The 15,063-nt window shown below is 40.0% G+C and overlaps 1 protein-coding gene across 2 annotated transcripts in view; it reads right to left on the bottom strand.

Annotated features, from left to right (window-relative positions):
* Positions 1–1,000: 1,000 nt before the first annotated feature.
* The window catches only part of mtss1 (MTSS I-BAR domain containing 1), a 45,814-nt gene continuing 31,751 nt past the window's right edge, over positions 1,001–15,063 (bottom strand). Inside the window, exons 7-14 of one of the 2 annotated variants that reach the window (XM_026347595.1) lie at positions 8,010–8,167; positions 7,782–7,889; positions 7,556–7,653; positions 7,026–7,104; positions 4,836–4,964; positions 4,185–4,335; positions 3,749–3,775; positions 1,001–2,849 (exon numbers count right to left, since the gene is read on the bottom strand). In XM_026347595.1, the coding sequence (XP_026203380.1) occupies positions 1,777–2,849; positions 3,749–3,775; positions 4,185–4,335; positions 4,836–4,964; positions 7,026–7,104; positions 7,556–7,653; positions 7,782–7,889; positions 8,010–8,167 (1,823 nt within the window). In that variant the 3' untranslated portion in view covers positions 1,001–1,776. The remainder of the gene's footprint in view (positions 2,850–3,748; positions 3,776–4,184; positions 4,336–4,835; positions 4,965–7,025; positions 7,105–7,555; positions 7,654–7,781; positions 7,890–8,009; positions 8,168–15,063) is intronic. The other variant, XM_026347596.1, reaches the window with a different exon arrangement.

Here is a 15,063-nt window from a genome sequence, read left to right as displayed (position 1 = left end):
ATGAAGGTGTGTTGTTTTAACGCACACGTGTTGCTTGCCAATGACAGAATATCAAACTTAAAGCTATTACAGGTTGACAAATGAACAGATAGAAGTATTTTACAAACTTGGAAGAGGATCCAAAATAGAACCAGCTAAAGGAGCTCAACCAAATTCACTCAACATAAATATGGTTTAACGTAAAGGCAAAGATTTAATCTGTCCAGATAGGTTTCCAGTTCAAATTCTGACTAGTTTAAATTCACAAACTAAACTTTAAAGTCTCATTGAACATGTTAGTTTCTGTATCTATAAAAAGACAATAATGATCTTTTAGTGTAAGACTGTAAGACTAATAGAAACGTTACCGTGTTAGATGAATCTTAAGATTACTGAATATTAATCAGCAAAAATTTAACTTTGTCATTTGCAAAGTAAATAGATTAATTAATAATGAAACTTGCTCAATGTTGACTGAGGCTGAAGTTTTGTTGTCAATACAACAATAATAACTGTCCCATATGTTTTTTAACAAACAAACTTTAATAAGGAGATCTTAAATTTGGTAAACATGTAATGGACATTTTACAGTGTAAAAATAAATTTGTCAGTGCTATATGATAAAATAAATTAAAGCAGATGGCATTTTTATATTTGAAATAAGCAGATATTGGACTGTTGTAAAAGAAGAATCTAACCCTAACCAGAAATGTCTAAAATATAAATCCACCAAATCAGACAGTGTCTTTTCATCTTAGTGATACAATTTTAATGTTCAAGATCAAAATATTTTTAATGTGAAAATATTGGATAACTTTATCTGCTGATAACCACGGTCACACCATTAGACATGTGACTCATGTGGCTGTGACTCAACTCAACTTTTCTTTTTGTTGTTCTAGTTCTCATAGCCTGCTATGTTGTCTGTAAAAATACAGATCTGCTTATCGTAAAACATGTTGCCTCTAAAAGTTGCAAAATCACCGTCTTCTAGTTATTATTCCTCCTTTTAATCAGCTAATTATTTACAGCCAACCAAACATCATTTTCCAATCTGTTTCCTCACCCGTCGTTGTCGGACTCCGTGCGGTTAAACAAAACATCCGACCTCCCTGTGTGTTCCTAAAGCTTTTTTTGTTCTAATATTTACAATCTATTTTCCCCGTGGACATTAAACTCTAAAGTCATGGGCATAAGGTTTGGTGTTTGACTCTTTGAGATGACTAAAGGAAACACTGGATCAACACTAACCTACAATCTGTAAAGACCTGGTTCAACCAGGTGACTGGAGGGAGTTAAAGGACCCATTAATCAACCCCACCCTCCTGGGAGTCTACGCAAAAGGCAAATCAAACACACCTAGGACTAAAGAGGATCTGAAACACTAACGACTTCCTGTCTGGCTAATTAAGGAGCCACATAACGAGGAATAGAGTCCAAACTAAAACATCAGTTCTGTCTGTAAGACTGGGTCAACAAAAAGACTTTATCGAAATGCAAACATGAACCAAAACAAAAAGGCAAAAGATGGTTGCTCCAGCAACAGGAAATTACAGATTTCACAAAAATATTCAAAACAAACAAATCTAAACAGCCTAAACGGAAGCAGAAATAAAAAATAAAACGATACACTCAACAATTTCCAGCAATGAATCAATGTGTTTGTAAAGTTCACCATGTGCCCTCAACAGGAAGTCCATGTGTGTGATTTTGGTCTGTCCCGTCACACTCAGGTGACTCTTTTGGGCACTGAACCCACTAAACGAGCAGGGAAACAAAACATTCTGTCCTTCAGCCTCATTTGTGATTGGTTGGAGGGGGCAGAAGAGGGGCTGACCGGTCGTCGGTGACGGTCCTTTTGAGCTTTACTCCTCTGATGAGGGACAGCATGTCTCTTCCTCCACCTTGTCCTTCTCCTTCCTGGTTCAGCTGCTGTGGGTTCTGGTCCTGGCTGGAGGGTGGAGGAGCCTGGGGCTGGTAGTGAGTGCTTTGCCCCAGACTGGAAGGCTCACCCTGGGAAGCAGAAGGCTGGGACAGCTGCTGCTGGAACAGCTTCTGTTTCTGCTGCTGGTTGAGCTGCTGTTGATATTGGTCTGGCTGCTGATGGAGATCTTGTTGATACTGCAGCTGCTGGGGTTGCTGAAGCACTGGTTGTTGATACTGTAAGGCTTGCTGCTGCTGTTGAAACTGTTGCTGTAGTTGCTGCTTATAATATTGCTGCTGTTGCTGAATCTGGAGTTGCTGGTTGTACTGCTGTAGCTGTTGCTGATGATTTAGTTGGTGGTGGTTGATTTGCTGCTGTTTGGCATTGCTGCTCTCTAGTGGAAAGGAGTGGGCGGGTACAGGTACGGTGGGTACAGGTACAGGGATGGGCATCTGACCTGGGACCAGTTGGTAGTACGGGGAAGAGGAAGGAGGTAAAGCACTGAGGCTCTGCGTGGAGGTGCAGAGTTTACTGTGACCTAAACCTCCTGGTCCTCCAGCAGAGGGCGCTGTGAAAACATTCTCATCGCTCCCACCGTTTCCCACTAGTGCTTTCATAGGAACCTGCGGGGTGCAGATGGGGATGGGAACCCCTCCGCTGATCGTGCCCCTGCGAAATCCTGGCTTAGATGATGGTTTGCGCCTGATTGTGGCTGTATGGGAGGGTAGCTGGCGGACGGACCCACTAATCAGTTCGTTCTCGGCCAATAAGCTGACAGTGGAGACGGGGCGCTTGGACTGAGCAAACTTCCTGTACTGTAAACTGAGGTCGGAGTTCCTTGGGATGGTCGAGGACTTGTCAAAGTCTGACTGGCTGTTACCATGGGAGAGGTGATGTAAGGAGATATAGTCCACGTCTCCGTGCAGAGAGATGGACTCGTAGTCAACTACAGAGGAAGAGAGAGACAAAGAAAACATTAACTGCAAATGTACATTCAGTTATCTGGATGACATTTGATACCGTTTTCATCTGACAGAAGCAGCAGGATCACATAATTACATCAGTGACTCATTCTGTATATGTGAATGAACTATTAGGGGATGCATCATCATGGAAACTCATCTCAAACAAATAACCCAAAAAAAAAAAAACAACAGGAACATGCAACCAAATTACATTTAAGCCAAACACACACATCCAGTAATGTTCTGAATAATTAAATTTAAAAACAGACGTGCACGTCACTTCACGTGAATGATGTAAAACTGAACAACGCTGACGAAGGTCAAACAAGCAGATCATCATTCTAAATATTTGGTTCCAAAAACGTTTGGAAATGAAGCATCCTGAACTTGGTAAGAAGTAAAAACACCAGCTGCGTACACCGATTAAGGAGAGGAGTTAGTCTAAGCTCTAAAACAGTTCCTCCATTTGCCTCATAAAATATATGAATGATATAATTAAACATTATTTACTTTATGATATAAACATTTCTGCAAGTATTTGTTTAATAACTCACTTATTTTAATGCTTCATACATGTACGTTTCTCTGCAAAAATCAAAAAATAAAAGAAAAAAAGCTGATTGAAGCTGATTAAAGAGTCTACAGCTATTAAACTGTAATTTGTATCCAGGGCACTGAATTATCAATATTTAAGTAAATATAAGTTTCAGATCTTACTTAGAGGATATCCATATTATTTCACTGATTTTTATTATTATCTGATCAGAACGAGGGAAGAAAATATTGATTGTACAAAAACATGAATAAATCTGTACTAAAGATGTGATGACATGCAATCGAACCCTGACACTAGCTTGGAGACAGATGGTCAGAGACCTACCATAGAGGGGAGGATCTCTCTTTAACGCTGGAAGAGAAGGAAGGAAATTTAACCAAGAAAACACAAAACTACTGGAAGATCACACCAGAGAAATACAGAAGAGACAAGTAAATAACTTAGGTGATGGAGAAGTCACAGAGTCACGTTCTTCCAAACAAAACAGGAAATATAAATAAAACATACAACAGAGGACAGCTGGGAGATTGAGGCAGACAGTCGACCCATTCACCAAGGTTACAGCTCCCTGAGTGAGAGTGTTGCCTCTTCAGATGATAACTGGATTGTTTCTCTAGGTCTTAAAGCGTGTTCACATTTTTTCTTCCCCTGATTTTTGGTGGCAACAGGAAACGCAAAGTCTTTGGATGTGTGAAGTTCAAATTAATGTATTTAGCCCAAAGTGTGTGTTAGTACTTTATGTTTTGTTCTCTGTACTCACTGTGTGTGTGTATAGTGTCTTCAGAGCAGGACGGGGTGGTGGTCTGGGTGCTGTAGCCACTGGAACAGTGCAGAGAGTCTCTGCTGCTCCTCGGAGCGTCCGAATTCAACGCACCCAACGTCAGCGCCAGCTGATCCCGAGCTGAACAGGACTGACAAAGAGAGAGAACAGTAAGTTTACAGAGTTTACTAAGTGCATACTTTACAATTTCCAAATAACATGAGAGAATGTAATGGAAAGACATGATGAGATGAGACAAGGGGAGGAAAAATAGGAGCGGAACAGGAAAATGAGAAGACGAGTGGAGATGAAAGGACTCAGATGAGTCAAGGGGAGGAAAAAGGCGTTAGAAATGTGGTGATAAAATAAAAGGAAACAGAAAAACAGGAATGAGAGAGGGGAGGAAATGAGGAGGAGATGAGATGGTATAAAATAACAGGAGATAAGAAGTGGAAAAAACAAGGGTAGGAAAGTAAACAAGGACAGAAGCTGGTGGGGGAGGTGTAAAGGAGAGTAAAGGAGATGAGGAATGACTAAGGAAGGAGAGAAGGAAAGGAGAGGAAATCCTTCCTCTGGCCTCCTGCTGCCCTCCAGTGGCTGTTGTGGATCGATTGTTTTCTCCCAAGATGCTTTTTGTACTTTGGGTTTTACCTTCGAGGACGCAGACATGGCTCGAGCTCTTTCTCCATGGTTCATGTAGGCGTTGTGTGGCGGCGGCATGAGGCCGTTCTCTGCACCTCCGCCCCCAGCAGCCAGCTGATTGTTGGAGCCAACTGCGTCCTGTCACAGATAAACCAGAGTAAATTTAATGAACATGTGCTGTAAATACAAACAATGTAATTACCAAAGCACACAGACAAACTAACCGGGTATTTAATAGAAACTACAGGACGTGTAGGAGCTGTTTCCTGTGACCACTGATCGATAACCAGCTGTACATGAAGAGTTTCTTTCCAAAGTGAAACTTCTACAATTCACCAACAGAAAACTGTTGGTTTGGTCTTTTCATTGGATTTATTGACAATAAATGTGCTAAATTATAATTTAAAATAATAGACATTAACAGTGGCATTTAAGGTTCAGCAAATCGCTTTAAACTTCAGTTAACTTGATTTATGTGTATTTTTCTTACACAACTTTTGAAATAAACTCTTCTTCACTTTAAACCACATCAATTTTCTATATTTCAATCGCTACTCAATCACAGGACCACTGACAAGACGTCACTGACAACAATATTAACACCAGGGTAAAGGGGCATTACACCAGATTTCCACGACAAGAGAGAGCATCTTGGTAACGAGAGAGAGAGATATGACGAGGTATTGGACAGTGGGACGAAGGGAGGTGGAGGTTTGCAGGGCGAGACGAGATGATCACATGCGAAAAATTGGATATTCAGTGTACAAAGTACTAATACTATAAATAGTGCATATTTATCCGTTTATATAGCTACTAATGAGAAATTAGAAAGGTCAGTACATACATTTGGTGAGCCACTGAGGTGTTCATAACCTTTTGCTAGTATTTTTCTTGCCTGCTAGTTAATACTATAATGACCTCATTACTATAATGACCTCCATGCAGTTTCTGTAGTGGAAGCATATTCATGTTTAAGTGCTGAAGATTACACGATAGTTTTTAATTTTATTTAAGTCATGGTTGTCTGTGGCTGGAAATCGACTCAGTGAGTTTCGAAGTTTTTGCATTAACCAAATGTGTTAGTTGTCATTCTGAGGCTACAGGCTTGCAGCTTTAAGTAATACCAAAGATTGAAGACCCAACTACATTGTTAATGAAATACACAACAACATATCAGACAAGACTCACAGTGACAGATACCAAATACACACATATACAAAACCATGTATCATAAATACACATACAGGCAAATACTGACACATCCCTGATACACAGCACAAGTAAACACACAAACAACATGTCATAAAGATCTAAATTTAAAAAATCTGACTTTATGGGATGACACTGAGTTGTACGACATTATATGAGATTCACTCAGACACTTGAAGTGGATGAAATTAAAGGTCAAGGGTTTAATGTCAGTGCCAAAGTGTGAAGTGATGGCGTACACAAACACGGAGATGTCGTGGAGGTAATGAGATGGAGTAAGATTTAAACCAACGAGAGACACACGGTTAAAACACGGTTACAACACATGACAGTACTCGGGTTGTGAGGATTGTAATAGTTGTAGTTTTTTCTCACGGTGGTCATATCTCTGCGGCTAACGCGACGGCTCAACGTGGGCCGGTGGCCATGGCCAGCACCGCAAGCGTAGCGACCACGGCTGCCCTGACGGCCGAGGCGAGACGGGGAGTTCCCCTCGCTGAGGGACCGCCCACTTTCATCACAGTCAATCAGCAGATAGGGAGAGGAGCAGCGCTACACACAGGAGAGGGTTAAAGCGGTGTGTGTGTGTGTGTGTGTGTGTTCTTGTTTCTGTTCTTGTCCGGGTGAAGGACTTTTATTTTGTAAGTCCTCACAGTCAACACTTCCATTTGCTGTGGAGCGTTGGCAGAAGGGTGGAAGTAGGGTTGTTGTGGAAGTGTTGTATTACATGTCTCAACAGAATTTGTCTTTTAGTGGAACTGAGGTTTTAAAGCATTAATTTATAGTGTTTGACTGAAATTCTCTCAGTCACTACATGACAAGTACAATAAAGTATTTGGTGGCCAGTCTGCTTACAGTTTGAACAGCCAGTGTAAGGTGTTTGTACACAACAAATATCAGAGAGGTTCAAGGCCAACTAAATAATTTGGGTATTTCTGAGGACAAGAATCGTTTTAAGATGCCAACAGATACATTTTGTGTTTGTGTTACCTGGATGTGTATCCCATCAACAGCACAGCTGATTGAGTCCAAGGAGGGAACATGTCTCACTGAACCAGAGGTGTAGTTACTACAGAAAGACACAAAGACTGCAGGTAAAGATCGATCGTTCAGCTGCACGATTAATCAGAAATTAATCACATGCTTAGGGCATCATGTCTGAGTTGAGGATTTGTTGCTTTACTTTGTATCATAGACTCAGTTAATTAAGAAATAATTATAATAAATAATAGTGAAAAATTCAGTTTTTTAGTTGTAATTGATGGAGATTGATATAAAAATTTAAATAACTGAGACACAGTGTAATTGTCTATGTTCTGATCAGAGAGAGGTGTCGTAGATTGTTTTTTATTTACATTATTTTGAATGTGTATTAGTCAGCAGCTGCTTATTCAACAGTTTATATTTTTACTTCATCTTGATGTCAGCTTATCAGTCACCTGTGAACACTTTGAACTGCACTAACCTGTCTTAAGAGTTCCATAAAAAATAAAGTGTAGTTTAAAGTGTGTGTGTGTTACCTGCTGATGCTGCTCTTCCTGGACATAGTGCTGCTGGGAGAAGCTGGAGGTGTCTGATAGGTGTAGTTAAAATCAGAACCTTTCACATCCAAAATCACCTGTGATCAAGACAAACAGCAACTCTAGTGAATATGTTTTGTTTTTTTTTGAACACTTACTGATGTGGCTACAAACAATACATGTGACACATGGTTGGTTTTGAATACAGGTTGGAAGAGGAGGGTACCTGCTCACTGGCTGGTGGGAGTTTAGTGGGCTCAGCTGTCAGATTGGTCAGATCTTCTAAAATGGTTTGCAAGTGGGTCACCTCACCCAACATGTTGATCTCATGATCCTACAAACACACACATACACACACATTATTTTTAGCGTAGTTGTTTTAGATTAAAAAGGTTTTAAAAGATGCCCGAATCGTGTGCTGGTGGATCTGATTCGTCACACATGCAGCACTGACCAGTACAGGCTTCAGCATGCTAACGAAGCTGCAGTAGCGTGCTCGTTCTTCTATTAGCGCCCTGCACACAGCTTTCTTCTCCGTCTCCTCCAGCACAGCATAACGCACGTTGACATCCTGCAGCGCACAGTCCAGCTGGCCCCGCGCCTCATCCTTCCCTACAGAAACACACAGAGGAGGAGATGAAAACATACATTTATAAATTTAGTTTGAACAGTGTGAAGTTATTCGTCTTCACTGCTAACAAAACCTCACCTGTATTTTTCTTTAACCAAAGCAAAGATGTAATTCTGGATATATAAACAATATATACTCCGGTGCTCCGATAGACAAACTCTCAATGATGACAGTGTTATAGTATCAGCAGTATTAGTGATGGTATACAGACTCAGGCTATGAGACAAACACATGACCAGCAGGGGTCAGCACAACACTACACAACTCATTTAACTACAGTGAACACACACACACACACACACACACACACACACACACACACACACACACACACACACACACTATGCTGAACATCAGCTATCACACACATGCTTCACGTTGTCCCACTGTTTGTGCCTGAGCACCAGTATCTACACACTAACAGAGTTTCTGTAGGAGATGGAGAGTATGAGATTACCTACATTGTCTCCATCACTGTCCTGTAGATGAACTACCCTCATTTTCTTTTACAACATCAACCAGAGAAACGTTCTGGAGCAGTTTAACTAAAAAAAAAAGTCTATAAAATCATCTTGTGGCTGTTTTTTAATTTAACAGGTACATAATTAGCTCACTCAGTCCTCGTAGCAAGGTTCAAACTCCACACTACTAGTGTAATCCGAAGTGAAAGAAAAGCATTCACTCCTCTGTTTAAATGTACTTAAGCAGCATTTGGAGACTCCAGTGGAGCTGGAGCGGCCCACAGATCAGATTGGTTGTACTGGAGAGCGTCCAGGTGTGTGTGTGTGCATCTGTTTGAGTATAAACAGGAAAAAGAGGGCATTTCTCTCAGAGATGTTATTAAATATCATAAAGATCCCCTTGAGAAATCTCCATTGTTTCACATCTTTAAAGCATCTTAACCTTAAATCTGACAAACTAATGACAATTAACCATAGCGGCATTTCGACTAGAATAAGCAGACTCATGACTCAAACAGTAATTTTCTAACATTGGCCACATGAAATAAAACAAACCTTGGTATGGAAAGCTAAATATGAAAACTAAACTCTTATTTCATCATATTAGAAAAGTCAAGCTGAATAATTTAGAAAATCGTTCCTCGCGTTGAATAAATGAGAGTCATCTCTGTTTTCAGACCATGGGGGACACACTGACAGAGCTGAGCTGAGGGTGTGTGGGTTGAGTGTTTATCCCTTCGGAGTGTGGTCAGTCCAGACCTGCAGGTACAGAAGACAGACGGAGCTCTGACCTGCAGACCACCCAGCTTTGGAAACACACCCACTTCATTTAAAAATAAGTCCAGAGGTGGTGGAAGGAGCCCAGACTTCCACCAACACAGAGAAGTTTAATAACAATGAACAGATCTCAGTCTCTGTCATGGTTCAATCTTCAGAGTATCATTTATTATTTAATGCTGTACTTCTGCAGTACTTCCATTTTTCTTCTTCACTCCACACAATATGTCTCTTGTTACTCATCTACAGTTCTTGGTAGCTATAGTTACAATGAATATAAACTATAATTATCTCAGCTAATTATTAAATGCTGCTCACATGTTCATGCATCATATGTTGGTATATATTCTGCCACACAATGAAAATGACTACTTGCAGGACCTTTGCTTCAAAGGGAGCATGTTTGTTTTGTTACTTCCGCAAGAACACCAAGCAATAACTCATAAGAGATCTCCATCTAATTTTAGCTGAATTGTTGTTAAACAAAATTGTAGATATTTTTCCAGTAAAGAGTAAAAACAAAAGCTCCTTCTACCTACAAGAGAAGGAAAGAGGCAGACAAACAGAGACACGGACAGTAAATCCAAAGTAAAACACTGGAGGAGCAGTTTCCACAGCGAAACACACACTGCTGACTTTGTATCACAGAGCTCAACCTAAACACGGCCTGTTCACTCAGGTGAGTGCGTGTGTGTATGTGTGTGAGAGCATGGAGAGGACAGAGGATAATTTCCACGTTGCCAACAGAAGCTCAGTGTCGTTGTGCTGACGTTTGGCCTCTGTGGAAACACACAGACAGGCTGCGTGTTGTCGGACCGGCTACAAGACTCTGGCTCAACACCCACAAAAACACAAAGACCTCAACTCAGAAACTCCATCCTGCACAGAGTCGCCTCATTCACTTTGTTAAAAGGTGAAACGCAGTTCAGACGAAGCTAATTCTCACCAGCTGGGAAATATACCGTAATAACACCTCACGTACGTTTCCAGCTCCTTATTTTATAATATGGAAACTAAGCTATAGTAATTATCTATATCTGACTTGGAGTAACTGATCCTGTGGTTATAATAACAGTGTAAAGCTCCAATGTATCTAGCTTAGCACCAAATAATACATAAGTGACTGAAAACTCCACATCGTGATGCATCACGTCAGCCAAAGTCTAAGTAACTTAATCCTAATTTAATTCTATTTAAGTCAGACACATATAGTAGCAGTTATTATAGTTATTATGAGATGAGTCTTCTCCCATTGCTGTGGCTCTGGAAAACCCTTCCCAGAAATTATATGTCCATCAAGCCATGTGGGCAACATGTGGCATCTTCTGTCTAGTGTTGTCTGTTGATGGAGTTTCTCACAGTTAACTTTCGCCACTCAGCCCTGGCAGCTCGCCACTCGTGCTAATTACACACGTCTCAAGTTCAAATGAGAAAATGAGAATGTAAAGGAGGAGTCTTATTTTTCCTTTATGTTAATAAATCCTATGAAATGATCAAAAACAGTTTTCCACAGACATACATACAGATAAATTCCCAATAGCCTGTATTATCTGTGTAATCAAGGCCTCTGATATCTTATTCTTCTCTATTAAAGAGCTTAGTCTCTCGTACTAAATGTCTAGATATGTTTTAATTAAAAAAAAAAAAAAAAGGAACTTGTGTACGTACAGATTAAATTAGTAATTGTTGAAAACATGACAGAGAAACAACATATGGAGTCTGCATGAGTGAAACTAGAAGTTATGAGTCCATAATTCTTTAGAACATCATCAGTTGCACTTTCTTTTCCCATAAACCAGTCTGTTAGCATTCCTTATTCACACAAGTACTGCTAGCCTCAGTCCAGGTTAAAGCGCCTTCATACTTGTAAGTTTATTGCAGCCACGCAGCAAAAAGTCCATCTGCAGTTATAAACGATGAAACCTTGTGTTTAGTGTAACATTACAATGGTTGGTTAGTAAATCTAGGTTATCTTTAGCCACAAATCACAGCAAACAGTGTTGAGAGTGTGCAAACACAAACGATGATCCCAACAATACGTCTGACCATCATCAGCTACTAAATGTACAACTGAACAGAAACACTTTATAACAACACATCACATCAGTTTACTGCTGATTCCTGCAGTATCAATGTATCACCATGACTAATCATACTCTCACACGTTCAACATTAAGCTGTTGGTACTAAAACGCATTCATCCAACAGTCTAGACCATGTGTGTCATGCCCTGATCATGTCATCGGTGTCAAACAGGTGGTCTGGTAGTTTAGTACAGCTGTTGAACTGTTCACATCAAGTCATTTGTCTGACACTTGAATCCAAAGTAACTTAGAAGCAAGGTACAAAGTAAAACAGTTAACTGAGGGAGGAGGCACTGAAAGCAAAGTGCCAGGAGAAATAAGGGTTCAGTTTTGTGACACATAAGCAACAGACGGGGGAAGAATAGGGAAGCAAAAAGAATTTTTAACGAAAAAAAATGGCATTACATGTGTTTCTGTGGAACTCCGTGAGACAGGTTGAGACTTGACACTGAATGAAAAAAACACCTGGAGATTGAAATGAACATTTTATATACTTCACTTCCTTTATCCTCATTCTCTTCATACCTCTCTCCTTTTCCCTGCTACTCCTCCTGCAGAATACACCTACCACTTTTCCCCCCGCCTCTTTTCTCCTCCTCCTCCTTCACTCGATCCCTTTCGAACCATCTACACCAGCGCTCCTTATTTAACCTCTTTTACACTTTATTCCTTATTCTTTTTCAAACTGTATTATTATACACATTTCCCATCTCTTATTCCATCTTTCTCCTCTTACCTTTCTAACCACAGTAAGTGCAGTAGAGTCATGGAGAGGATGACTTCAGCTCCTCCCTCCACCCCTCTCTTCTCGGCACAGCCACAAAGAGAAGATGATCAGCCATCGTCTATCCTGTGATCCTTCTGCACCCTTTATTTCATGTCAGTTGCCTCTTTTTTTGTCTACCTATTCTCCCCAACATTACAGAGGAGTGCTGTAAAATAAAACTGTAAAACAAACTCTCCATTGCTGCCTGGATCTTTAAGATCCGACCCAACAAAGCTTCTGTACAACGAAACTGGGAACTATATTTTTGTTGCTTCTTTAGTGACCAAGTGATGGTGCTGGACCAACTAAATGAGTTTCACAAAATGAAGTAATATTTTAAAAAAGCATACAAGGCACAAGCATCTAATTAGTTTCCATACATAAAAGGGAATGGTTAAACAATAGCACCATTATGTCTGTCTTTCTTGTCCCTTGACTTTCTCCTCCCATCATCTGCCTCTGAGCAGTTGGAGATTCCCTATCTGAAGTGGTTACACACCACATAATGACAGAGCACGGCGAATCATATGGGATGATTAGTGATTGAACAGATGTTTACTGTTACAACGTTTTTCTTTTTTATTCCAAAAAATACCCAATGAAGGAGGACAAAAAGAAAATGTAATAAAATCAGAGCTTGTGAGAATTTCTTGACAGACTTGTAGCCAGAACAGTTTAAAAACAAATATTTTCATGTAGGAGCAGCCATGATATAACGGCATCGCTGTCTGGACTGTGAAGACTGATAAGAAAACACAATCTTCAATCTACTGTAGCTTACGCACCAAAAACTCAACTCTATGTACGAGTAATTTTCTTCTACTGACAACAGCTACAGCAGTGGAGTCTTTATGTGTGTCCTTACTTATTATATGGTGTCTACACACACACAGACACAGCACTGAACAGCAGGGATAATTACAATGTGAAGCACTGATTGGTGAGTGTACAGAAACAGCTCTGGTACACTGTGAAGGAAAAAATTTGTGTTCTTATGGGTGTGTACGTGCTGTGTCATTACGTGGTGACAACATCTAAAGCTATGTCTCTGCCTTTGAAATTCTTTTGCTTACTTGTTTACTTCTGTGAGCCCGACAGAGAGCAGAAACCTTTTATTTAAGTAGCTTCTCCATTGTTTTTTTATATATATATATATAACATACAGTAGTACAAACAATATTATCCACTCTATGGGCCGAGAAATCAAAGGAAATCAATCAGATAACATTTAATCTTATAGTCAGGGGAGGCAGGATTGAAAGAAGTAGAAGATGAAACGGAAAGGGAGGCGCAGCTAGAGGAGTGGCTAACAGACAAGTTTAGAAAATGTGAGCACGTCTACTTCTACTCCTCTCCTAGTCAACTAATGACTGTAGTTGTGAGTGTAGAGATTTGTGTTCACCAACTCAAAGTTCATTTCTATTCACAGTTATTACACAGGTTACACTGATGGTCTATTATACAAGTACAAAAGGAACACATATGCACATATATCTGAATATTACCTGCATACTGAACGTTCATTTACATTCTCATTTCTCTGATACTTCAGCTGCAAAGTGACGACCATGTAGAAATGACAAAGACATTTGTGTTTGTGGTGTTTGTAATAGTCAAACACTGTTTCACGACCTTCACAGAATCAAAGGGTGAATGCTTAAGACGGATTGAACGGCGAGAGAAAGAATGTGAAGGGAATGGTGCAGTAAAATGAAAGAAAGGAGGAAAGAAAAAATACATATAGCAGAAAACATGTTCAGAAATGTTAAAGCCACATCAGAGTTTACCATGGGCGTGTCTGCACTGAGACTGTGCACATGTGATGTGTGTACGGACTATTTCTGTGCCTGCGCATTTGCTTATTGGAGGACAGAGAGGATATTTGTATAAAAGGCCACGAGGTTTCATTTCAAGCCTGATGTGTGTTTATGCATGCATGATTGTGTGTTTGTGCACGTGCTTGGGCGTTTTCCCTTTATCGCTCTAAAACTGTCTGAAGGTCTCCCTGGAGAGCTTTCAGTGTCTTTGGTTATGAGATGGCAAGACCAGGTGCAACCATGGCAACCTCAGGGTGTGTTGCTTTGATAAAGGAAGGGTGTGGTCCAGTTGTCTACCTAGCATTAAGTCCGGGTTTCTATGGCAACAGTCAAACCGAAGTATCACAGTACAGTACATCTCATTGAGTATCTGAGTCAGATATCAGAAACTTCAATCCAGATTTCATGTCTAAAACCCAAAAAGAGTGTTGAAGCTATTTCAATAAGATTAAAAAACTAATTATATTTTTGTCTTTCAGTCTGAACTGACAAATGCTGAGTTAGGATTTAAAAGTACCTGTTATGACAATAACAAATAAAAATAATAAAACATGTGCTCCTGGAAAAAGATATTAAGTCATTAAAGACCAACAAGTGCTATGAGAGTCAAATCAAGATCATAAAGTCCATAGTCCATGTCCTTTTTCCTCACTAGGCAGGCTGACGGGTATTCAAATGGGAAACATATTAAATCATTTATTGTACATTGTCATACATAAAAGCTGCACACTATTCTTTAACTAATATATCGTATGGTAAGTGGAGTATTAGTGCTGAGGAGCACTGACTCCCTGCCTTTATAGCCAGAATAGGACTATTCACTTCCTTCAAAACCTAACGGGATAAAATTTCCTCCTTTTCCTGGCTGGCTTAAAAATAGCACCACATAAAACATGAATGTGGCAGTTAAGTTGGCAAGAAAACATGTTTCAGAGGGATTATGTCTTCCCTCGGGATGTCAGGTGACTGACA

The sequence above is a fragment of the Anabas testudineus genome, chromosome 5, assembly GCF_900324465.2.
Source record: "Anabas testudineus chromosome 5, fAnaTes1.2, whole genome shotgun sequence".
Lineage (NCBI taxonomy): Eukaryota > Metazoa > Chordata > Actinopteri > Anabantiformes > Anabantidae > Anabas > Anabas testudineus.
This window is presented reverse-complemented; position numbering and strand designations above follow the sequence as displayed.